The 24,274-nt window shown below is 56.1% G+C and overlaps 2 protein-coding genes across 12 annotated transcripts in view; both read left to right on the top strand.

Annotated features, from left to right (window-relative positions):
* Positions 1-191: 191 nt before the first annotated feature.
* On the top strand, positions 192-19,100 carry Kcnip2 (potassium voltage-gated channel interacting protein 2). 10 transcript variants are annotated; one of them, XM_087185789.1, is made up of 11 exons: positions 10,098-12,087; positions 12,647-12,742; positions 13,406-13,459; positions 13,826-13,950; positions 14,269-14,338; positions 14,453-14,523; positions 14,638-14,745; positions 14,868-14,972; positions 15,083-15,145; positions 15,412-15,476; positions 17,644-19,100. In XM_087185789.1, the coding sequence occupies exons 1-10, from the start codon at positions 11,973-11,975 to the stop codon at positions 15,457-15,459; spliced, it is 855 nt and encodes a 284-aa protein (XP_087041915.1). In that variant the 5' UTR covers positions 10,098-11,972; the 3' UTR covers positions 15,460-15,476; positions 17,644-19,100. The 10 variants fall into 10 exon arrangements, with proteins under 10 accessions (XP_004866431.1, XP_087041918.1, XP_004866437.1 ...); XM_004866374.4 differs by lacking the exons at positions 10,098-12,087; positions 17,644-19,100 and adding an exon at positions 192-318 and having other exon boundaries at positions 15,412-16,875; XM_013066155.3 differs by lacking the exons at positions 10,098-12,087; positions 17,644-19,100 and adding an exon at positions 465-618 and having other exon boundaries at positions 15,412-16,875.
* A 2,893-nt stretch (positions 19,101-21,993) lies between these two features.
* Oga (O-GlcNAcase) overlaps positions 21,994-24,274 on the top strand; it is a 33,098-nt gene continuing 30,817 nt past the window's right edge. Inside the window, exon 1 of one of the 2 annotated variants that reach the window (XM_021245584.2) lies at positions 21,994-22,521. In XM_021245584.2, the coding sequence (XP_021101243.1) occupies positions 22,323-22,521 (199 nt within the window). In that variant the 5' untranslated portion in view covers positions 21,994-22,322. The remainder of the gene's footprint in view (positions 22,522-24,274) is intronic. The other variant, XM_004866368.4, reaches the window with a different exon arrangement.

Consider the following 24,274-nt stretch of genomic DNA (forward strand, 5'->3'; position numbering starts at 1 on the left):
GCTCGGCTCGGCTCGGCTCGGCTCGGCTCGGCCCGGCCCGGCCCGGCCCGGCCCGGCTCCGCTCCGCTCCGCCCCGCCGGGGTCCCGCTCCTTCTGCCCCGGCTCCCGGCTCCTGCCCGCGACCCCAGGCCGCCTCGCCCCCGGCCCGCCCGCGCTCGCCGCCAGGGGGCGCCCTGTGAGCGCCTTGACCCGGCCCCCCGGCGCCCCCTCCCACGGGCCCAGGCGGGAGCGGGGCGCCGGGGGCCATGCGGGGCCAGGGCCGCAAGGAGAGTTTGTCCGACTCCCGAGATCTGGACGGCTCCTACGACCAGCTCACGGGTGAGTCGGCGGCGCGGGGCGTGGGGCGCGGGCGGGAGGGCAGAGTCCTTCCCCAGACCCCCCACCCGGCCCTGGCTCAGCCCCTCCCCGGCCCCTCCTCGCTGGTCCAGCAGGATCCCGACCACACCCTCGGGCTGGGGGGGCAGGTGTGGAGAGGCAGCAGGTGTGGGCGTGCTGACACGCGCTCGAGTGTGCCCGGAGTGGGTGGAGGTACGTGCACCTGTCACTTGCGTGTGGCTGTGTGCACGTGTGGCCTCCCACGGCTGGTTGCCATGTGCCGTGCACCCGGTGACAGCCAGGGTGAGTGCGATGGCGTGTGGCAGTGCAATCGTACGATCTCAGATGTTTGAGTGAGTCTATAAAACCCCGTGTGTTCTGGTGTTTCGACCGTCTGTCTCTGTTGCGTGTGCACCTTTGTGCTGAGTGTGATTCTGTGTGAAGTGGCGTGTTAGGGCTGCTTCATGTTGTCATGTCTCCGTGAGACCCCAGGACTGCGCCTCAGGCTGCGCGTTTGTTGAGGTGCTGCTGTGGGTTGCAGCGCCTGGGTGACTGGCGTCAGCGTTTGGTGCCAATTGTGCCCCGAGAGTGAGGCCTGCAGCGGGGCTCTGGGTGTCCATGCCATTTTGCATCCTTGCTGTCTCTCTGGTTTTCTGGCACAGATGGGGTCTCTAGTGTACCCTGCTGCTTCCCGAAGTTTTCTGCAAATACCCAGGTGGGCCCAGGAAGGAACTCTAGTGTTCAGCTGCCCAGACCCGCTCCCAGGAGCGCCTGTGGGCCCAGCGCCCAGCCCCTGTAGGGAGCCCTTTTCCCCAGAAAGTTACACAAATTGGCGTAACCGAAGCTCCTCCAGTCCCCGACCCCTTTTGGAGCTACACCAAACCCCGGAGAAAACACACCCCCTTGCCTGTGGTCCTCCTCACGTACCCCAAACCGCACTGCTGCTGGGCACCCCCTTGGGGTGCACGTGAGAGCGGTACAGCCATGCGCTCATCCCCGGGTCTGTGTCGGTGGCAGTCAGCTCCTGTACAGTTCCGTGTACATGTTTGTGTCTCACTGTGCGGCCCTGGCGGCGGGAGGCTCTCTCCTGAGGGTGGCAGAGCTTAGGACGTGGAGGCGGGGGGCCGCGACCTTCCTGAATGGGGTCTGGTGAAGACCTGGGGTCGGGGAAGGGACTAGGACGAGGACCAGTGGCTTCCCTACGCCCTGACCCCAAAGAGGTCTTAGTCGAAAGACCCCCAGAGGGGCCCTGCTTAAAGGGTGTGGAACAGTGCCGACGGGCGTCAGCTGGACGGACTCCAGGGCCCAGTGACCCATCCTTATGACCTTTGTCCCCACTCCCAGCTCCGGGTAGACCAGAGAGGGGGCCAGGCCTCATTGACACCACGCTCGTCAGGGTTTGCCACTTGCCCGAGCCTCCCCTTCAGTAAAACATCATCGCTTCCTGACTAGGCTCTTTGGATCAGATGCTGGGTGGGAGGGGAAGCGCTTGTCTTCACAGGTGGATTGCCTAGGGTCTGTCAGGAAAGAAGTGCGTGAACTCCATGGGTTTGCTCTCTTGCCCTCACTTTCCTCATCTGTAAAATGGCAGTACTGCTTTGCTGTCTGCCAGCCTCTCAAGGGAAATAAAAAGGCCAAGTGTTGACAAGCATCCAGAATTGCGGTTCCCGTCATCAGCATCCTGTCTGCAAACAGCTCCCAGATGATTTAAAAAGTAGAAATAGGGGCCAGGCTTTGCGGAACATGTCCGTAATCGCAGCGCTCAGAAGTCTGAAGCAGGAGGATCGCGAGTTCCAGGCCAGCCTGAGCTATATACAAGGAGATCTTGTAGGACTAACAGGGTCTGTCCACTCGAAGGAGGCCTTAAATTGGGACGCCAGTGTTGAAGAAGCCTGGCTCGGCTGAGCGCTGTGGGGAGGTCGTTGTCCTTGGTGCTGAAGCGCGGCACGCCTCCCCGCCGTCCGCTGGGCGAGAGGGGCTCCTGGGGTCAGGCAAGGGGCAGTGTCCAGCTCCCAGCACGCCGGCCCCCTGGGCTGCAGACGCGGCCTTGAAGTTACACCCAGGGGACCTTGGCTTCCTCCGACTTCCGCCGAAGCTCAAACAGCTGGGAGAATCTTTTCAGGCGGACAGAATCCGAGCCCTCTCCCACCGCCCCCCCGGCCCTTCGGGTCGCTTGGCACAGTGGGATAGGGCTGCTATTCCGAGCAAAGCAGGAAAAGGACCGAAGGAAGTGGGGAGGGGACTCAACCAGCCCGGCCTGAGCTGCTGTCCGAGACCGATCTGGGTCGAGTCCGGCCACGAGCACCGTTCCTGGGAGTGAGGCGCCCTCGTGTGGCGAAGAAGAGTCATGAGTGCATGATGCGGAGCTCATCGGTGTGGGACTGTCATTTAGTCAGGTGAGCAAGATCTGGCAGGAGTTCACAGGTGACTTGTTTTGTTTTGTTTCGTTGAGACAGGGTCTCGCTATACAGCCCAGGCTGGCCCCGAACTCAGGGCGATCCTCCTGCCTCAGCCGCCTGAGTGCTGGGATTACAGGCGTGCGCCACCACGCCGGCATCTCTTCTCTTAAATGTCAGATTTTCAACCCCTCAAAAGAATCCCAGTCGAAAGAGACCAAGACCAAGCTCTTCTCTGGTCTTCCCAGGACCTGGAAGGCGCCATCGGCCCACAGGGATGGGTCCGGAAGGGGGTGGGGCGGAGACGAGGGCAAGGGCTTCTTCCTCTTGGTGCTCGGACAGCCCCGCGCCTCGGCCCCGCCAGCACCCGGCTTCTTTCTGCTCTCTATTGGAGGTGCGGGGAGTTGCCATGACAACCGTGTCCTCGACCCCTTAGCGTCCCGTGCCAGTGCCGGGCGGGCAGCACAGAGGACAGGGGTTGGTGTCCTGCGTGCCTGGCCTCCGCCGGAACCGGACCGCGCTCCGAGGCAGGGTGGGGGAGCGGCAGACCCGGAGGCCGGAGGTGGGGGCCGGAGGTGGGGACGGGAGAAACCCCTGGCCCCGCCCCGCGTGTCCGGCGCTGGCTGGGAGGGCGGACCGAGGGCAGTGCCCCGCCGACATGAGCCGCTGCCCCCGCCGGTGCCGGAGCCCGCTGGGCCAGGCGGCGCGGTCCCTCTACCAGCTGGTGACCGGGTCGCTGTCGCCAGGTAGGAGCGCGGGAGGCCCCTCCCCTCCCCGAGTGAGCGCGGCGGGGCTGGGGGCTTTCGGGGGAAGGGAGGGCCGTTCCGAGGGTGCGAGCGCAGGAGCGGGGTCTCCAGAAGGAAGGGCAGGGTCCCCAGAGGGGAGGGCAGCGCCCCTGGGGAAGGTGGGGTGGGAAGGCTGGGGCAGGGCAGGGCACAGGATGGAGAAAGAGCTTGCAGCTGAACTGGGAAGGTGCACCCCTCAAGGGTGCTGCAGAAGTTGAGAGGGTCTCAGAGGATGGATGGCGTCCAGAGGGAAAATCCCGAGATGGGGCCCTGCTGGGTCCCCGCCTTCCTTTGGGCCTGGCACCACAGCCATGCGGCGGGGCTGCAGACCCCGGGGTTACCTAGCGTTCCATGCTTTCGCTTGGGGCTGGGCCTTCCGAGTGACAAGTTACTTGCACAGCGTTCGTGGAGCTGTACCTGGGTGTGGGATTTGAGTGTGGGTCGCAGTGTCGCGTGGTTTCACCGAGATTTGCACACATCTCCACTTGAGTTTCCTCAGGGCTGCCTGGGCAGCGCCCCCAGAGCCCAGCTCCCCTCTCCCCTGGCCTCAAGGGGACCCAGCAAGCTGACCATGACACCCTGAGATCTGCGGGTCACTGGCTCTCCAGAGCCCTGGAGGAGAAGCAAGGCCTGGGCCTACTCCTTGCCGTGTGGCCCCAGAAGGAGGGGAAATGGGGCCGAGCCAGAGCCCGGAAGTCGTTTGGGGAGCTCCAGTCCTCAAAGCCCCTGCTTGGGCTTGTCTCCATGACAGATGGCTGGAGCCAGGCAGGGCCTGCTCAGTCACTGCAGGCCTGACTTCCAGGACCCAAAATAGCCCCAGTGTCAAGGGAGGTCGTTAATCACTGATTCCACTGGGGCTGCAGTGTCTTTTGGTTTAACTGGGAGTGGGGTGAATAGGGACTCTGAGGAGGGCTTCAGGGTCTTTACTGGCCGGTGTCTCCTCACTTTTCTCTCGTTGCTGAGACAAAACACCTGACACCCAAAGGAGGAAGGTTTGTTTGGCTCACAGTTTCTAAAGGTTTCAGTGCATAATCGCCTGGCTCCAAGGCAGGGTGGCAGAGGGGCAGCAGTTCATGGTGGCAGAAGCAGCAGAAGCAACAAGGGACCTTAAGGGGTGTCTTCTGCCCTTTTATCTTATTCAGACTCCTGGGATCCGGGCAGTGCCAAACAGCTCTCTCGCTTAGTGGTTCAGTAACCACACACCCTTAACCTCAGCATCAACTCCAGATTCAGCCACTCTGGAAAAGAGCGCCCCAGCTCATCCGCATGAGGCTTGGGGGGACATCAAGACACAGCCGTAACACTGGGTACCTCGGGGGCACAAGAGCACAGGGTGGGCTCCTGCACCAGGTGGCGGCCTTCAGGTCGGAAGTGGGAGGTGAACAACCTGACAGCAGGGCCTCCTGTGCTGATGTCTGAGGGCCCTGAGGCCAAGGGCGGTGTGCAGTTCTCACTCTGCCTCAAGCTTCCTTTGGAGTCTTGCCGGGGTCAGGCCATGCCAAAGCTTCGGCCCTCAGAGGTGCTGAGCCTGGAGCCCTGCGAGACAACCCGTGGTCTCTTCTGCCAGACCCACCCACCAGAGGCCTGGCTGACAGGACCTGCAGTCCCTGTGGAGGGTCAGGTCTCGGAGAGTAACCGAGGGTCCAGGAACAGGGCAACCGGCTGACCGTTTGTTACTGTTTCTATGAACAGCAGCAGGAGCAGAGAAGTGCGTTCAAGGGTTCGTGGATCCTGGCCCTCTGGGGGCTTTATTACCCATAGTTCCCCCAACATAAACGGGGCTGTATCACCAGGATTTCTTGACACCTCACAGGCACTGGACAGTCAGTCTGAGAGAGCTGACAGACCATTAGCTTGGGTCATTCTTTCTCATCATATCAGCCATTGTCTTAGGAGAATCCCTCTATGAGCCTCAATTCCTTAATCTACAAAACAGATAAACTTACTCTGACCACATCAGCAGTCAAATCAGAAACAGTAGACCCTACCTTGGCTTTATTATGAGGATTGAGATACATTAAATATCCAAGAAACAAATGGAGCTCAATAAATGCTGATCTCTTTATGAAAGTGGACTGCTGATGTTTGAACTATCTTTAAGAGTCATCAGCTGGGTGTGTTGGCACACACCTGTAATCCCCAGCACTCTGGGAGGCTGTGGGAGGAGGATCTTGAATTTATGTTCAAGCCCAGCTTGGGCAACCTAGCAAGACCCTGGCTCAAAATAAAAAATGGGTTGGGGATATAATTCAGTATACCATAAATGCCTGGGGTCAATCTGCAATATAAAAAATTCAGCTTGAAATTATCCTCTCAGCTGGGCATGGGGACACATACTTATAATCCTAGCACTCAGGAGGCTGAGGCAGGAGGATTGCAACAAGTTCCAGGGCAGCCTGAGCTACATAGTGAGTTCAAGACCACCCTGAACTACATAGCGAGACCTGCCTCAAAAGAGAACACACTCACCAACTCAGCTGGGTGTGGTGGTGCACACCTGTGATCTCTGCATGTAGGGAGGTTTGAGGGAGGAGGATTGAAAGTTTGAGAACTGTTTTGCCTTTGTTCCAGCCTGGGCAACTTAGTGACTTAGCAAGACACTGTCTCAAAATAAAAAATAGGGAAAGAGCTAGGGATGTCCTGGGGATGGAGGCTGGGGGGACAAAAAGTACACACTGAGGAGGGAATGTAGGCTATGGAGGAGGAGGCCTTCCAGGGTAAGGCGGCCTAGGGTCTGGGCTGGGAATCGGCAGTTTGTGAATCTGTCGAAAAGAGAGAAAAGTGAGCTCAATTTACAGACCAAGGGCCCGTTTGACGGGAGAAAGGCGCAGGCTCGGTCTTCCTTCCTGGGTTGCCAGGCTGGCCTCACCCTTGCAGCTCTCCTGCCTCTCCTTGAAGAGCCCTGGCACCACAGGCCTGGGCGTCACAACCAGCTTCCTTGTGGCCCTCCTACCCGCCGTTACCCTTCCACCCTCCTTCATTTCTACCGTATAGTAGACAACAACACTTCTTTTTTGGTGCTGGGGATCAAACTCGGAACCTTGCGCTTTTGAGGCAGGCAGCAACACCACTGAGCTACATCCCCAGCAACAGCTCTTATTTTTGAACGAGTGGCTGCCTGCGGTTCTCTGGGTGGGGGCTGTCACTCCTTGCCCAGTGAGAGCTGGGACTGTGTTCACTTTGCCTTTGTTCCCCAGGTACCAACCTGGTGCTCAACTCATGTAGGTGCAGTTTTTTTTAACATCTTTGCTGCCCAGGAGCTTGGAATCTAGTAGAGGAAACAGGACTGATTCACAAGATGTGGGTTCAAGTTTCTGCATTAACCTCTCTTGGTTGGTGACCTTGAGCAAGTCCTTTTATTGACTGATTTATTTTCCCCCTGTATATTTAATTAATTTATATAATTTTTATTGGTACATGTTTGCCGTACATAGTGATTAATTCCTTGTGGAATGTACATAACACCTCCTAATTCTGTTTTTTTTTTTTTGCTGTATATCCTTTTATTGGTACACTTTAGGTATCCGATACTAATTCTGTTTTTCCCCCTCTCTTCATCAAGCAAGTCCATTTACATCTCTGGACCTCAGTCTGCCTTCCTCATGAGAAGCCCCTGAACATAGTGTTTGTGCAAAGGCTTTGTAGACTGCCAAGAGCTATGGAGATGCAAGGAGGGGTGTAATGGTGATACCTAACCAGCACTCACTCTGTCAGACATTACTCCAACAGCTGTCTGTATATTATTCTCCCCAGCAACCATCTGAGGAGGGAAACTGAGGCACAAGCAGGGTAACTCACCACCCAGCTAATTGCAAGTTGCAAAGCTCGGGTCTTTTTTATTATTATTACAACAGATATTTATTTAAAGTAGTGTATCTGAAGAGTAATTTTTAAAAAATTTTTGAGACAGGGTCTCTATATGTAATCTAGGTTGGTCTTGAACTCACTGGGTAGCCCAGGCTGACCTCAAACTCATGGTAATCTCCTGCCTCAGCCTCCGGAGTACTGGGATTACCATGCCCAGCACTAATTGCTAAACTGTACGTTTCAGCCTTAACCAAGTTCATAGAAATATTTTGAGGACAGCTGCATCCACAGATTTTCCCCACACCTTCCCCTCACATACCATATCCCCTCGAATCAGCCCCACTTACTGAGTCCTGCAGCACTGCAAAGCCACTTCTGGTAAGCCCCGCCCCGGTCTGATCCCACAGCAGCCTGACCCAGAATGCAGTGCTGCCACAAAGCTGGGGTCTGCACCAGGTAGTCTGGCGCTTTGGCCAGGCTTTGTCTCTCCTGCTGCACTGCCTGCTTCCTGTTCCCACTGATAACATGGGGTTCGGGGCTGAGTTTTGAGGGCTCGGCACAGAATTCAGCAGGGACTCAGGTAACTGGCAGTCAGTGAGGGCTGGAGGCTCTGAAGGGAGGGAAAGTAAGCACTGTAGGTTGGAGCAGACCAGAAGGCAGGGCGTCTGAGGCCGAGTGTAGCAAGTGCAAAGGCCCCGAGAGAGGACTGAGTTCGGTGAGGCTGAGGGACAATGAAGCAGCCAAACTGGCTAGAGCAAAGGGATCCTTAATAAGGGAAGGAAGGCTGTTAGATCCCAGCGATGGAATTCGGACAGGCAGGAGGTGTTTGCAGATTTCACCTGTAACTCGGTAGCCCCTAAGGTATGAGAAACCAAAGAAAACCTTGAATTAACTCCCCTACCTTGGGAAGGGAACAAGCCCAGGTGCCTTTCGTCCCACACCTGCAGGAGGCCCCCACAGCACACATCTTTCCTGGTTTGGGGCAGTTGGGAAGCAAGGAGTGCGCGGACGCCTGACCCCCAGTGGTGGCCAAGCAAAGCTGCAGTCAGGGCACCGCGGCCGCAGACTAGGAGCTCGGCGCCCCCGCCCCAGCAGGAGCCCGACGCTGCTCCAGTCCTTCCGCTCCTCCACAGGCTCCCGAAACCGGTCCTCCTGCGCAGTTTCCACGGGAGCCAGCGGGCGGAGTGCAGTGTTTACAGGGTGCGCCTGGGTGTAGAGGGGGCTCTGGCATGGAGAGCGGCCTCACCACCTGTAATGACGGGGTGACGGTCCCGCCTGCAGAGGCGCGCGCGAGCTCAGGGGCCCGCGCTTGGCGCCCAGGCACCGTGGCCCACAGTGACAGCCACGGGGCACCGACTCTGCCTCCCGTGTCTTGTGCTCACTGGCTCTGCAGGCCTCTCGCATGCCCTCCACTCCCCGGCCACCAGGAAAGAGCGGGCAAGAGGTGGAGGGGGCTTGGGGAGTGGAGGTACTGCCAGGAGGCGCGTTCCCCCGGAGCAGACAAGGCTTTGGCGGCTCTTCAGCTAGAAGAGGAAGAGACAGTCCTTCCTCAAGGCGCTGAGCTCTAACCCTAACCCCAAGATAGCTGAAACAGCCCGCTCCCAAAGGGTCGTGAAGGGGTGAGTGGCCTTTTACCCTGCCCAGGCTGTTGGACCTAATCCTGCCTCCCTTGGGGCTCAGTTTCACAGTCTGTGGCCTGTGGGCAGAGTACGCCCTGCTCAGCAGTCTCCATGGCAGCCACTATTGATGTCGGTAGTGCCCTTCTGACAGGAAGGTCCCTGCCTTCCCCACTCTCTGATCCTCTCTCCCATTCCACGCCGACAGCTGCACAACCGGAAACCCATGCTCCTAGTGGCTGTGCAACACGTCCACGTCTACCAAACTTCAACCCACGTTCCACAGCCCTGCTGAAACACACAGCTCCCCTCACACACGCCCAGAAGTGCTTGCACACCACCCGTAGACACCCCCATCTCACAGCCATACACAGGGTACACCCTTGCGACCAGTACAGTCACAGGTGAACACACAGACACACGGGAGAGGTGACTTACTGAGAAACCCGGTATTCCCAAACCCAGGAGTAACACAGGAATGTGCCCCTGCCTAGCTAGGTTCTGACCCTACATTCATTACCTGTGCAAAGCTGGTTTCTGCCCTTCACTGCCCGCACACAGCGTGGCCAGAGGCCCTGTGGGAAGCTCTCTCAGGAGCAGAGGCAGCTCGCGCCCACCCCGCTCTGTCCCACATCCTGCGGGCAGAGCCCCCAGAGGAGGTGCCAGTCACAGGCTGAGGTGGCCCCGGGGAGAGCCAGAGGCTTCTGCTGAGGCTGGGAGGCGCTGGAGGAGGCAGGCCCAGGAGGCTGGGGTGGCATCCAGTGTGGCCAGGAGCCTGAGGGCGAGGGCAGCGAGTGCCCCTGCCGCCAGCCGTGAGTCTGGAAGGACTGGAGATGCTCACCGTGCTCTGCTCGTGTTCCTCGCTCTGTTTGTCAAGGTCCTGGAGCAGTTTGGCCTCTTTGAGCCTGTCTCCTTGGAAGGTAACCGGGTATCCTCTGGCAGGGCTGAGCTGCTGGTGGTGGGGAGGGGGCTGCACCTCGGTCCTGGCCAGAGGGGTGCGAGGGGGAGTGAGATGTGCGGCCTTTGGGGCAGGGCATCCGGAGGATGAGCGTGGAGCCCAGGAGTCAGCCTGGGCAGGGGAGGACAGATGTCCCGGAGGTGGTGAGTGGTGCAGTGTAGGTGGCCTGAGTGTGGAGAAGAGTCGGGGGGGGGCAATCTGGGAGCAGTGGGGGAGCTGGAGGTGGGCGGGAGGCCTCTGGAGTAGAGGGAGGTCCAGGGATCCTGAGATAGTATCAGATTTCTGGGGAATCCTTTTGGGGCCAGAGTACCACAACTCTGAAAATGTGGGTGGCTCCACCTTGTATGTAGGTGCAGGTTAGGGTGTACGTAGACTGGGACACAGGGCGCAATTGTGTTCATGTGTGTGAGAGGACAAGTGTGTAATGTGTTGGAGGGCTTGGGTGTGGCCGAGCCTGGTTGGGTATCTGGTTGGGCGCGTGTTGTTCCCGTGGTTCCCTGAGGAGATCCCAGCTCTGGGTCTGACTCGGGATGGGAGTGGGCTCTGGAAGGACAGGATGGGAACACTGAGCATGATGTTTACAGCTTAGCTCTGGCCAGGGAGTGAGGAGTCAGATTGGGGACTGCTTCCCAGTCCCCTTTGCCACTCCAGGCTCCTCTCAGGATACAGGGGCAGAATGATTTTTAGTGCTCTTCCTTGAACTGGGAAGACCCCAAAGTCTAAGGGGAGTTGGAGGTAGAGAGGAGATGCTTCTGCCTCCATCCAGAGCTTTGGCTTCCCCTCCTCTTCCCAAGAGCTATCCCGCTCCATGCAATGGCTGTTCCCCAGCTGCACCAGGGCAGGCAAGGTAGGCAAGAAGCATGGAGACGGGGCACACTGTGAGACAGACACTGGCAGAACTGGAAGATGTGAAGGAAGCAGGGGTAAGAGGAAGAGGATCCGTGAATGGCCTGTGCTGAGGCTTAGTAAGCACATCCTCGGACCTCTTCGATAGTCACTGGAGACCAAGAGTTAGACCCACACAGACGGGGAGGCCGGCTGAGCTTGTCCTTATCCACCCTGGAAAGATTAAGTCAGTTGACTCTAACTTGACATCTCCTTCAGCCATCTGGGGAATGTCCTGCAGTCTGAAGGCAGCCCCTTTCTGTCCCACCCTCATGGGATCTAGGGAAGACCAAGGCTTGGGAGCAGGCAGAGGACCTAGGGGCAGGGCAAGAGGAAGAGCCACTGCCAGCCAAGTGACTGCACCATCAGAGGCCCCAGGCATAATCTGGCCTCGGGAAACCAGCGTTCCAGCTAATGGTTCCATCAATGGTCCCCTCCTGGCCCAGGCCTCCCTACCCTCTCCACAGCTCCTGGGAGAGGCAGAGTGTGAGGAGGGGAAGAGGCAGTAACCTCAGGCAGTTACCTCCTGGGAGCAAGGCCTGGTTCCCAGGGTGGAAGGCAGGGTGGCTTGGGGGCTGGGATAAGGAGTAACATAACCAAAGGAAGGGACCAAGGTCCACTTCAGTCAGTGCATCAGGCCTAGCGCTCTGGGCCAGGAATCTGCAGGTGCATGCAGCTGGGAGACACACACACACACCCCTATGCTGAGGGCCCCCAGGGCATAACAGAGCTGTAGGACACTCGTACCAAACGAGGGAGAGGAGGGGAGAGGAGCCACGATTAGTGGGCCGTGGACAGCCCCACAATCCACCCACATATTCCTCTCCAAGGTCTGTTATTGCCTGAAAGCCCACTATCATTTTGCCTTCAAAAAGCAAGCCATGCTGGAAAGGATTTGGAAAAGGCAGTATGGTTTTGGTTTTTCTTTTTGTTTTTGGTACCGGGGATCGAACTCAGGACCTTGTGCTTTCGAGGTAGGCAGCAGCACCACTGACCTAAATCCCCAGCCCTGGAAAAGGCAGTATGGATGAATTAGCTGATGAAGAGCCTGCTCCTTGGGAGGAAGATTCGGGGTACCTTGGAATGAGGGGTCACAGGAAAGAAGAGTGTGCCCAGGACCAATGAAGCCTGTTTGGGTGAGAATAAGCTTAGGTCTGGGTGCCTTGGGGACCTAGCGCACAGTGTGACATGGGCTGACGTAGTAACCCTGATGTGCATCACGGTGGGGGTTTTGTTTTTTGAGACAGGGTCTCACTATGTAGTCCAGGCTGGCCTCGAACTCACGGTGATCCTCCTGCCTCAGCCTCCTGAGTCTGGGATTACAGGTGGGCACCACTATGCCCGGCTGTCGTGGTGCTCTTAACAGTGTGAGGGTGCCCCAGGGCCACTGTGAGTCCTTGTGTGGTTTGCTCATGCTGTGAGCGATGCGGCTTGTTATGTGGGTCTCTACATGTGTGTCATGCTCTCCTTGGTCCACGTTCACGTGCTTGTGTTAAGGAGTACGAGGTAAGTGTGTGTGTGCAGTGTATCAGGCCACCAGGTGTGAGCTACAGGGTAGCAAGCCGCCCCTGGCCCCTATCTGATTATCATTCCACGGGTCAGCACACGTACCCGTGGCGGGGCTGTTCTGTGGCACCTCACCTGCTTGCCACTGTCTGTGAGAAGTGTTTCTGCAGTTTGAGGCAGTCCGGGCCCTGAGGGTACCAGGACCTGTCCCCAACGGACCCGTCGTCCTTCACCCCCTGTCTGTGCCTCTCCAGGCCTTTAGACCCAGCAGCCCCCCAGGCTGCCCCACCCCACGCAACCTGGGGGGTGGGCGCAGGGGATGCGGGAACGGGGGCTCTGGAAGTTAACGTACCCTCCCGGGGTCTTCTCTCTTCCCAGGCCACCCTCCGGGGCCCACTAAAAAGGCGCTGAAGCAGCGCTTCCTCAAGCTGCTGCCCTGCTGCGGGCCCCAAGCGCTGCCCTCAGTCAGCGAAAGCAAGTGCCTCTGCTGTGCTTCCGGGCGGGCGGGCGGGCCCGAATGACTGCGCTGGGCGGGAGCTGGCTGGCGTGGATGGGAGGGCACCGCTGGCTGCTGCGCGCAGACGTGTGCGCGCCCACGCGCGGCGAGACCGAAGGCGAGACCGGCCTGGCCCGGGGGCGGGGCCGAGCCGAGCGTGTGGGCGGGGCCCGAGCCTCCGTGGGTGGGGCCCGAGCCTCCGTGGGTGGGGCGAGCTGACGTCAGCGTGCCGCTCGTTGGGCCCGGTCTCTCCCTGCCTCTGGGCACCTGTCGCCCCGTCGCCCGTGCCCCAGCAGCGTGACTGCAGTCCGCCTTCCTCCCGATGCCAGGACCCCGGGGTTTTCTGCCCCGGCTTGATCCCCAGCTGCGCAGCCGCGGGCCGAGTGCCTCGCCTTGTCCCCAAGGCGCTGCCTCCTCGGTGGGCCTCGCCCGCCCCAGGGTTGTAGTGAATTTTGCGAGCTAAGGAGGCCAGTCCTGTAATAGGATTTGAGCACGTCCGTGCGCGTAAATCATCCGGGTCCCACGCGGAGGCAGCCTGGGAGAAGGGTCGCTAGTGTGAGTGCGCAGGTGTGACTCGCTGCGCGCGGGCGGGCGGGCGTCTGCGGGCGGCCGGGCCCCCGGTGACGGTTCGCTCCCCGCAGCGTTAGCCGCCCCGGCCTCCCTCCGCCCCCACAGGCCCCGCCCGCTGGACCCAGGTGACTGCGGAGGGGGGGCGGGGCGGGGCGGGGCGCTGCCTGGGCCGAGGGCGGGGCTTGTGTGGGCGCGGGGCGGCCGGGTGGGAGCTGCCGGACTCCAGCCGGGCCCCGTCCCCAGCCCCGAGTCCCACTCCTCCCCTGGACGACGAAGATGCCGCAGCGCCCCCTCCAGACAGACGTCCAGGCCCGGGGTGAGCCCCAGGCGGACACCTGGCTCCGGCGGATCGACCTCGAAGCTGACCAGCGTCTTCTCGCCTTGCCCCGATGTGGTCGGAGCTGGGACGGGGAGGAGGGTGAAAGGGTCGTGATCGTGAAGAGTGGTGGCGGGCCGGGCCTGAGGCTCGGCTGTCCCCCACGCTCCCGCAGACAGCGTGGAGGATGAGTTTGAGCTGTCCACCGCGTGTCACCGGCCGGAGGGTCTGGAACAGCTGCAGGAGCAAACCAAGTTTACGCGCAAGGAGTTGCAAGTCCTGTACCGGGGCTTCAAGAACGTGAGTGGACGCTGCTGGAACAGGGCAAGGGTTGGATCGGGAGGCCAGGACGCCTCGACCTCCCCTGGGTACTGGGTACGAAGCTGGAGGGAGGAGCAGAACACCTCCTCTGGCCTGAGGTTGGGGAAAGGGGGCAGAGCAGGCGGGGCCTGGGACTGGCCGGTTAGCTCTTAGCTTCCGGTCCTAATTGCGTCTAGCCGACCCCACTGGCGAGTTGCTTCAAACAGGAAGGTTTTCCCTCTCTCTGGGAGGCTGTGGCTTTGGGGAGTAGGGAAGGGCGGCTTTGTTTTTGCCCTCAGTGTCCTCCTGCCCTCCCAGGAGTGTCCCAGTGGAATCGTAAATGAGGAGAATTTCAAGCAGATTTACTCCCAGTTCTTTCCTCAAGGAGGTGAGCAGCTGTCCCTGTCTAGGCTGAGTGGAGGGGCTCTGGAGGGCTGGGGTGTGGAGGTGATGAGGGGCCCTGGCCTTCTCTGTAAACCAATCCTTCCTCGAACCCCTGCAGACTCCAGCACCTATGCCGCCTTTCTCTTCAATGCATTTGACACCAACCACGATGGCTCAGTCAGTTTTGAGGTGAGCTGGGGGAGGTGGGCTAGGGAACCCTATTTCCTGGTGCTCCAGGTCAAACCCAAAGAAGGGTTGGGCGATGAGCATGTGAAGACGCGGTCCCTGCCCTTTCCTTCCCAGGACTTTGTGGCTGGTTTGTCAGTGATTCTTCGGGGAACAGTAGATGACCGGCTGAATTGGGCCTTCAACCTGTACGACCTAAATAAGGATGGCTGTATCACCAAGGAGGTGCAGGGGAGCTGAAGAGCTGGGGAGCTGGGGGTAGGGGCCAGCAAGGGGTGGGCTCTGCCTGGGCCTCCCTCTTGGGGGCCAGAGGCGCTGAGGAAGGGTCTTCTGTCTTGGCCTAACAGGAAATGCTTGACATCATGAAGTCCATCTACGACATGATGGGCAAATACACATACCCTGCACTGCGAGAGGAGGCCCCCAGGGAGCACGTGGAGAGTTTCTTCCAGGTGCCTGGCTTGGGGTAGGCTGGAGGGCACTGGAGTACAGGGAGAGAGGCCAGGAGCCAGCAAAGCACTGACCTGAGTTCTGCCTGCCTCTCTCCTGCCATGCCTTGCAGAAGATGGACAGGAACAAGGATGGCGTGGTGACCATTGAGGAATTCATCGAGTCTTGTCAAAAGGTACTGCCCCTGCCCTCTACACTTCCTTGGCCTGGACCTGAGGCCTGAGTAAGTGATGCAGGAAAATGCTCCTTTGGGCAGAGTACCTCTTCCCTAACTCACCGCAACCCAACCCCGTTCCATCATGACCAGGGGAACATGGACTCTCTGGGTGTCTCCTTCCTGCCCATCAATGTCCGCATTTCTGATTCAGTGTTTTCCCTGCCTCTGATAAGCTTTTTTTCCCCCTTGCTCTCCAATTTGCCTTCCTTGAATAATGGCCACAGGACGAGAACATCATGCGGTCCATGCAGCTCTTTGACAACGTCATCTAGCCCACCAGGAAAAGGGGGTCAGTGTGTGTGGAGGGGACTGTGCTCTGCCCTCACCCAGGCAGCCCTCACCCTGCTCTTCCCAGGCCTGTCCTCATCTGAGCTCTACCTTTGGGGCTGTAGGGATGCACGAGCCTGGGCTTCAGTATCCACATCCCTGGAACTAAAGGGGCCAGACAGTGGGCAAAGTGCATCTGGTGGCTGTGCCCAACTCCCAGTAGCCCTCGCCCCCTTGCTGCCTGACACCCATGTGGAGGGTGCCCCTGCTGTGGGAACTGAATGTTTGCCCACTTCCCACCCCCGTCTAGACCACGACACCAGATGGAATGTCTCCTGCTATGGTGCTTCCCCACCCCTGGTCTCCTAAGTATTTCCCCTGAGACTCCCTTCTCAGAGTAAGCATCTGACCTCAGCACTGGCTAACCTTTCAGACCAGCCTGTGTGAGGGGGCAAGAGTGCAGAGGGAGGAAGCTTGGGCCTGAGCCAGTGATTAGGTCCTACAAGTTGGCTGGGGTCGAGAAGACGGAGGCTGGGCAGATAGTGCAAGCTCAGGCAAGCTGGACTGTAATTGCTGGGTTCCACAGTACGCTACCCCCCGGCCATCAGAATATGTTTCTAAACATTTCAGAAGGCCTCATCTTAAAAATGTCCCAGAAATGGGCCGGGATGTAGCTCAGTGGCACCACGCACCCACCTCGCAAGCAGAAGGTCCTGAGTTTGATCCCCAGTACCAAAAAAAAAAGTCCCAGAAATTTTCCATAACCTCAGTATCCTCAGAGAGCCTGGGATCCAGCTCTCTGGCCTACCCCTGAAATTTCTTCCCCTCCCCGCTTTGTGTGGAGGCCGAGATGGCAGGGGACTGTGGCTGGGGGATGTCCTGAGTGATGGCTGCCAGAGTTCCAGCCTACTGTCCCTGCTCATCGCCTGTTCTGATGGCTATGACTTGAGTTTTCATTTGCCATGTCCTCTAGACTTGGAGGCCCTGAGTGAGTCGGGGATGTTCCTGAACTGGAGTCCTGTCAGCCCTCCTAGTGGATACCTTAGGAGAGAGGAGGAGGCAGGCATAGCATCATTACATGTGGGGCCTTCATTACAATCTGACCAACCTAGGCTGTACCACACCTCATGCACAGCTTCCTCAGTTCCCCAGGGTCTGCTCTTTACTCAGTTTACCCAGAGATGCCGCCGGGCACACCATGAGAGCAGGGACCGTACGACCCAGTTCCCACCTCATCAGCACCCCTGCCATGCTGCTACCCCTTAATATGCCTGCTTGTTCATTCAGCCATAATGAGGGGATTGGTCCCCAGGGAGCCCCTGTCAAATTAAACACTGTTGACTGATTAGTACTTTTGGCTCCTCTGTATATTTTGTAAAATAAGAAATACACCAGATCCAATAAAACACAATGGCTATGCACTGCTGCTGTCTCTGCTGTTTTGTTCCTCCACCCCACATACTGCACAATCCTTAACTCATGCCTGCAGCCTTTTAAGTCCTGAAGAAATTGCCTGTCATTTTGAGTCAGCTGTGTCTTAGCAGGAGCTCAAGTCTAGGTTCTAGAATGGTTTAATTAAAGAACCCACCTAACCCCAGGCCCCCACAGAAGTCTTCCATAACCTGAGAGAAGACAAGGAAGGACAGGATCTTGGTATCCTAAGACTATGCCAAGCAAGTCTTAAAAACTAATCAAGAATTTCTAAGGGGTTGGGGATGTAGCGCAGTGGCACCACCCCTGCCTCATAAGCACAAGGTCCTGAGTTTGATCCCTGCTACTGAAAAAAAAAATTTTTTTTTCTAATTTACAACTGAGTGCAATGATGCATGCCTGTAATCCCAGCTAGTCAGGAGGCTGAGGCAGGAGGATCACAAGTCCAGGCCAGCCAGAGCAACTTAGCAAGGCCCTGTCTCAAAACAAATAAAAAAAAGAGCTGGAGATGTAGCTCAGTGGGTCCAATCCCCAGTACTGCAAAACAAAATGTATGGCCTTGGGCCAGGGATTTAGTTCAGTGGTTCCACCGCCTGCCTTACAAGCACAAGGTCCCAAGTTCAATCCCCGGTACCAAAAAAAAAAAAAAAAAAGTATGGCCTTTATTTCACAAGTTTCGAAATTAGTTTCAAGTATTTAACTGCTTTAACTTTACTGTTCTCTATTTCTTTCTCTCTCTTTTTTTTTTCCTGTACCAGGGATAGGACTCAGGACCTTGAGCTTGTGAGGCAGGTGTAGTGCCACTGAGCTAAATCCCTGACCCTACTGCTTTAACTTTAAACAAATATTGTACACTGCAGAGCTTAAAAATGTATTTTCATAGACCTGTGTTGTGAACTAAAGCTTCCTTTTTTGTGATCTTTTTGTGATCTTTTGGTGACAGATATATATAATAAATGTTGAAAGAACAAAACAACTTACCTAGTCTATCTCTCCTTCTGCCTTCCCTTCACAGAAGAGTGCCTTAGTCACTGTATTATCTCTGGAACAAAATGATTGCAGTTTAAAGGAACAGAGGTTTACTTTGGCTTCCATTTTCAGTCCATGGCCAGCTGGTTCCCAGGCAGAAGGGCCTGGCGGAAGGACCGGGGCAGAGGACAGCTGCTCATTGCATGGCAGCCAGGGAGCAGCAAGAGGAGAAGGGACCCTTCCGATCAGAGCCCAGTGACACCTCTGCAGGCCAGGCCCCGCCTCCTAACAGCAGGCAGCTCTGACCCATAGAGATAGATGAGCATGAGCGTGGTGCCCGAGTACCCAGTGACCTTCCAAACACAGGCGGCTTTGGGAGGATATTTTATTCTATTTTGGTGGTTCTTTTTGATACAGGGTCTCATGTAGTTCAGGCCTTAAACTCACAGTGTAGCCCAAGGTGGCCTGGAACTCATGGAGATCCTGTCTCAGCCTCCCGAGTGCTGGGATTGCAGGCGTGTGCCACCACACCAGGGTTGTGGGACATTTAAAATCTAATCCATAACAAAAGGAAACAGGCTCAGAGGAGCCAAAGAATTTGCTTGAGATCAGCAAGTGAGTTTGTTGTGGGATCAAGCCTAGACCCAGCTCCCCCAGGTCGCTGCCTGTGGAGATCTGTGTGAGGGATGGGTGCTGTGTGCCTGCATTGTCTGAGGAAGGGACACTGTGACAGGCTCTCATGGTGCTCTGTTTGTAACTGTGTATTTACTGGGTTAATTGTTCACTTCTGTTTGATACATGGTGAATTACTTAAGGCTCCCTGAGTACCTGGGCTAGGTTTTTTTCCTCGCTATCCTATCCCTGGGGGCCTGGCACGTAATGGGCATTCAATAAATGACTGTATTATTGGATGAATAAGCACGATGAGTAGATGGATATAACTGGATCAGGTCTAGAGATGACTCACATTTTAGGGTAGATATAAATAAAGGGAAAGTTGAAGCTAGGCTGAGGATCACTAGTGAGGTAGAAGTGACCGGAGCCAGGGTGCACAGGGGGTCCAGGAAAGCCAGCAGGCTGGTATCCACATCATTTTGTCAGGGCGACTGGTCTGATCTGACATGTTGTCATCTGCTCCTTCTCAAAACACTCTCCTGGGCCGGGGATTTAGCTCAGTGGTTTCAGCGCCTGCCTCGTAAGTGCAAGGTCCCGAGTTCGATCTCCGGTACCAAAAAAAAAAAAAGAAGAGTCAAAACACTCCCCTTATCTGCCTTCTAGTATTTCCTATCCCACTGTTTCCTTTCTACCTTTCTAGGTACTCCCCAGTCCTCCCTTGTAGACTCCTATTAACTTGAAGTCTAAATCTTGGGCACCAAAGCTCATACTGGAGCCTCTTCTCCAAATCATATGCAGTCCCCCCATACCCCGAGCAGGGACCAAACCCAGGGCCTTCACACTGAGTACATCCCCAGTGATTTTTTTTGGTACCTAGGATCAAACTCAGGACCTTGCACTTGCGAGGCAGACACAGTGCCACTAAGCTATATCCCCGGCCCCCCAGTGCTTTTTTTTGAGACAGAATATCACTAAATTTCTAAATTGCACAGGCTGGGCTCAAATTAGAGATCCTCCTGCCTCAGAGTTACCCATGGCTTTCTACACCATGGAAGGCTCCCAAGTGCACCCTCAGCACCCTCCTCTGAGTGCCAACACCTATATAAACAGCTGCCTATTTGACACCTGCATGTAAATACGTACTGGTCCAGTTTAACATGCTAAGAATGTTCAGGGAGGTTCATGCCTTTCCTGTCTTCTCCCTTCTCGGTGTGTAACACCAGCATCTACCGTCTTCCTCAGACTTGTTAGCACCACACTCTAACCAGCCGAGCTAACCAGCCTGTTCTTGCTCAGATTGAAAACAACAAAACCTTTTTTCTTTTTTTAGCCCTAGGGACAAAACCCAGGGCCTTCTGCATGCTAGGCAACTGCTCTACCACTGAATTGTATCTCCAGCCCTTCCAATTTTAAGTCTTCATATCTTATTCTCTTGCTCTCTGTTTATTTGGTCACCAGCTCCCCATCAGTGCTCTTTCCCGGTCCAAGCAACTATCATTACTCATCTAGATTAGTATTTACTATTTGATCATCTGAAGTACCTCCCCCTTCACAGCACTTAGAAACTGTGTGCTTCTGTGTATATACTGAATTTGTTACTGTCTGTTTCTCCAACAAAACTGAATTCTGAATAGCTTGGGGCTACTCACTAGTGATTCCTGGTGTAGGGAGTTGTGTGTGGGGAGGGGTAGAGGTGTTGTACCGGAAGAAATTGTGTAGCAACTGGTGGCAAAAACCATCTTTCAAGTTTGAGGAGAGAGACTGAGGGTTGCTCTTACCTGGATCACAGACCTGAGTGCACAGTGGAGTGGATGAAATTGTGGCTGCTGACTTGTTAGCAGTTGCCATGGTGTGAGGTTTTCTTTTTCAAAGAGAAAAGTGTCAGGAGACTAGGCGTGAGAATCACCTGGAATGAGAGCCTGCAGGCACCCTGGGACCACAGTACCCAAGGAGACCGGCTGTGGCCTGGAGCTGCCATCACAGCAGGTCCAAGAAGACGCCTGGTCAGCAGCACACAGTAAAACTGGAGCCACGGACACGGTCAGTTTGTCCCTGTGCTAGCTACAATGATGTGCACATTTAGTGTTCCGTATTAGAAAGAACGAACAATATAGAGAAAATTCTTGCTTCTAGTTCCCATGGAAATAATCCAGGATTGAAAAGGACTGTAAGAGTTAGAGGTTGGGCTACCGCTAAGGTTAAATAACACATCGAAGTATAGAAGTGAGACATTTCGTCCTCACAGGTTGAGACAGATCTCTCAAGCACCGGAAATGTCAAGTGCATTATGACAGGACTGCAGAAGCTCCCAGAGCATACAGAAGGTTGTGGGGCGGGGGGTCCTTCTAGGGCCTAGGAAATGAACGAGGCCAAGGCCAAAAACGAGGGAATGAAGTTTATGTTGAGGCGCAAAGAATCTCAGAGTTCCTTACACACAGCACTTTCCCCATTCCCAAACAAGCCATACCTTTCACCCCCCATTTTCAATCTGTTGTTCCACTAATCTGGATTGTCCTGCTCAGCCTGGTTAACTTCTACTCATTTTTATAATCCAGACCAAAAGTGAGGCAATGACCAGGCAGGGCCTGTCCTTAAAACAGGAGTTGGGGACCGAGGTTTTAGCTCAGTGGTTCCACCGCCTCACTCACAAGCGAAAGGTCCCAAGTTTGATGCCCGATACCAAAAATAAATAAATAGGAGTTGGTTGTTACCTCCTCTGACTTCCCGAAACACATGGGCACACCATGCAAGAATTCTGCGTGTAGCCAAGTGTGGGATGAGGGAACATCCTGGGAGCATTCTGGGAGGCTGAGGCAGGAGGATCGCAAATCTGAGCCCAGCCTGGTCAACTGACCCTAGCCCAAATAAAAAAAATTAAAAAGGGCTAAGGATGTAGCTTAGTGGAGATTCTTGCTGTAGTTTGACTCATCACAGCTGCCCAGTACCGCAGTAAATAAATCAATCATCTCTGCCCACCACACTGTGAGCTCATAGTGGCGCCAGGGTCCAGGATGAGGCAAGCTCAGAGGGGTCTGCAGAAGGAATGAACGAATAAGTGGGTTCAGGGTATGGGGAAACGATCCAAGGTTCAGAGCTTGGCTGAGTTCGTCGGAAGTGTCCTTCTAGAACCGAGCTTGGGTGCAGCAGAGACGAACAGCTAAACTACAGGAAGAATCTCCGTAGAAAGTAGGTCAGCTCCTACCTCTTTAAGAGCGCGAGGTCCTGTTTCCGCGCCTGCGCGGTGGCACAGTAAACACCTCTCCTCCGCGCCCCTCAGCTTCTCCCGGCGGCTCCCGCAGGCTGCAGCCTCCTCCCGCACCCCCTTCTTCGGGGGAGGGGCAGTGGCCCGTCCCAGGGTGTGGACCCTCTCGGGAGGGGGGCAAATCTAGGTGGTACGGTCCACTACCTCCGTTCCGCGCGCTTTCCGCCCTCGCTCCACTCCATTTACCCCCGCCGGGCAGGCACGCTGGGCCGGCCCGAGGGGGAGGGGCGCGGGCCGAGGACCGGTCTGATCCGGTCTGCGGCGCAGGCGCAGTGTGGATAAACAGGAAGCGGGCGGCGGAGGCGGCGGAGAGGGGATCGTCGGCTTTGGGCGTGCGACGAGAGGACTGCAGTTGCTGGAAAGACAGCAGTCGCTGGGCGCGAGAGAGGGGCTTGACGTCGGCTTCCAGGAACGAGAAGCCGGGGCTCGCTCTCCGCTCGGCCCCCGACGCCACAGCCCAGGCCGCGCTGACAAAGGCGCGCCGCCGCCCTTCGCATCCGGGCACTCGCGCCGCGGGGGAGGGGCGCCGGCCGAGCGCGGCCCGCGACGCCCGCCGAGGCCGCAGAGGAGGCGGGGGCCGCCGGCGGGAGGATGGTGCAGAAGGAAGGCCAGGCGGCGCTGGAGGAGCGGGACGCGGACCTCGGCCCCAGCCCCGCCGCCTCTGCGGGGGCGGGGTTGGAGCCGCAGGCGGCGCCGGGCCCGGGAGACGATCACCCCGCCGGGACCGGGGGAGCGACGGCGGCCGGAGCTGCGGGGGGAGCTCGGAGGTTCCTGTGCGGCGTGGTAGAAGGTGAGCGAGCCCCGCCCGCCGGCCCTCCCGCCCGGCGCGGTTACCCTCCGGTCTGCAACTAGGCTCTGCCCGGGCGACGCGTATCCTACGGCCGCTAACGAGCCTTCTGTTCGCTCCCGGCCTGGTTTTGGAGCTAGGCCGACTTCGGAGGAGGCCGTCGTAAGGAGCCTGCTATTTGTTTAGCTCTGAGTTACAGTGCTTTGTACCTGGGATCCTATCTAGGGTTGCCTGCTGTCGAGAGAAGAAATAAGCCAGACCTGGTGGTGCACGCCTGTGATCCCAGCACTCTGGGAGGCTGAGGCTGGAGGATCACAAGTTCTAGCCCAGTCTGCAATTTAGCAAGACCTTGTGTCACAATTTAAAAAGGGCTGAGGATGTAGCTCAGGGTGAAGGCCGTGGGTTCAATTCTCATTAGCCAGAAGAAAAGTGTATAGTGTTCCTGACCCCACTCTTTATTAAGGAAAAGAAAATCAACCCACACATACTCCCGAAGAAAAACAGTAGGCCTGTAGTATAAGAAATTTATACCTGCTTAGAAATTTTTTTTTTTTTTCCCGTACTGGGGATTGAACTTGGGACCTTGCGCTTTCGAGCCACGCGGCAGAACCACTGAGCTAAATCCCCAGCCCGTGCTGGGAAATTTTTTACTGGCCAGTAAATTTCTCTACCCCTTTGAGGAATCATTTGCAACCTAGAACGTTGTGGTTTTTCTCGTCTACTGTACCGTACTAGTGTTTTTTGGGGGGTGTGGTTTTGACTAATTTTGGAAGCATCAGGGTATGGGATTTGAATTTGGTGGCTACAGAAGAAGCGTAGAAATACTCTTCTCCTTCCCATTTTCGATTAAAAGTGCGATGGACGTTTGCCAGTGAAGGAAAATTACCGGAAGATTCTCAGTTTCTGGGTGAGCGTGGACAGATAACCCCGCCCAGCGTTCTGTGGAACCACCTATCAGCAGTGTTCGTTCCTTGAGTAATGCAAGATTTATTTGAATTTTCTGAAGTGCAGTACTGGCTTGTCTGGGGTTTTCTAGTTGTCTAGTTCCTTCTTATCATGCAGTGGTGTGGATAAGAATTAAAAATCAGTCTTTGTACAAAACCGAAAAAGCACTGAAAGGGAAAGGAAGGGTCTCTGTCGGTTGAGAGTCACCGTTTCTGGTTTGGCACCGTATAGATTGTTTTGGAAGATAGATTATACCTTAATTTGTGGGAGGACATACTGTGCAGCCGCAGTAAGGTGTGAAACGGTTCTGCAAAATTACCTTGCAGGATGTAGGGGAAGACTTGTGGAGTATGAAAAGACGATTGCCTTGATGTATTTATTGAGCTTGTTAGTGTGCAAGGAAAATATTTTATCTGAGATGGGAGGGGTGATGGGTGAGGAAGAGGTGCTGAAGAATATAGAAATTCAGAGCTAGACTGGAGTGAATTTAAGGAAACTTGCCAGACCATTATACCTTCAGTAATTAAAAGACAAAGGTTATTGTGGTTTAAGTTGGCTTATTTTGAGTAGTGTTAAAAGATAACTTACTATGTTGAGGAGTTGTCCTCCGTTCGTCTGTTCTCCTTTCCCCGTTCCCTTGTGTATTTCCTTAGTAACCGAGCACCTGATCCAGCAGAGATACACTGATTTAGTAGTGCTTCTTGGTTGGCACCATTCCCAAAATGGAGGACAGGAAGTGCTGTAGTTAACTGCCGGGACTCCTTTTTGTGTTTCTGTCCTCACAAACCTTTGTTGGTTTTAACTCAAGCAT

Source organism: Heterocephalus glaber, unplaced genomic scaffold (genome assembly GCF_053883595.1).
Source record: "Heterocephalus glaber isolate CG9 unplaced genomic scaffold, H.glaber_assembly_v1.0 deba00001498, whole genome shotgun sequence".
Taxonomy (NCBI): domain Eukaryota; kingdom Metazoa; phylum Chordata; class Mammalia; order Rodentia; family Bathyergidae; genus Heterocephalus; species Heterocephalus glaber.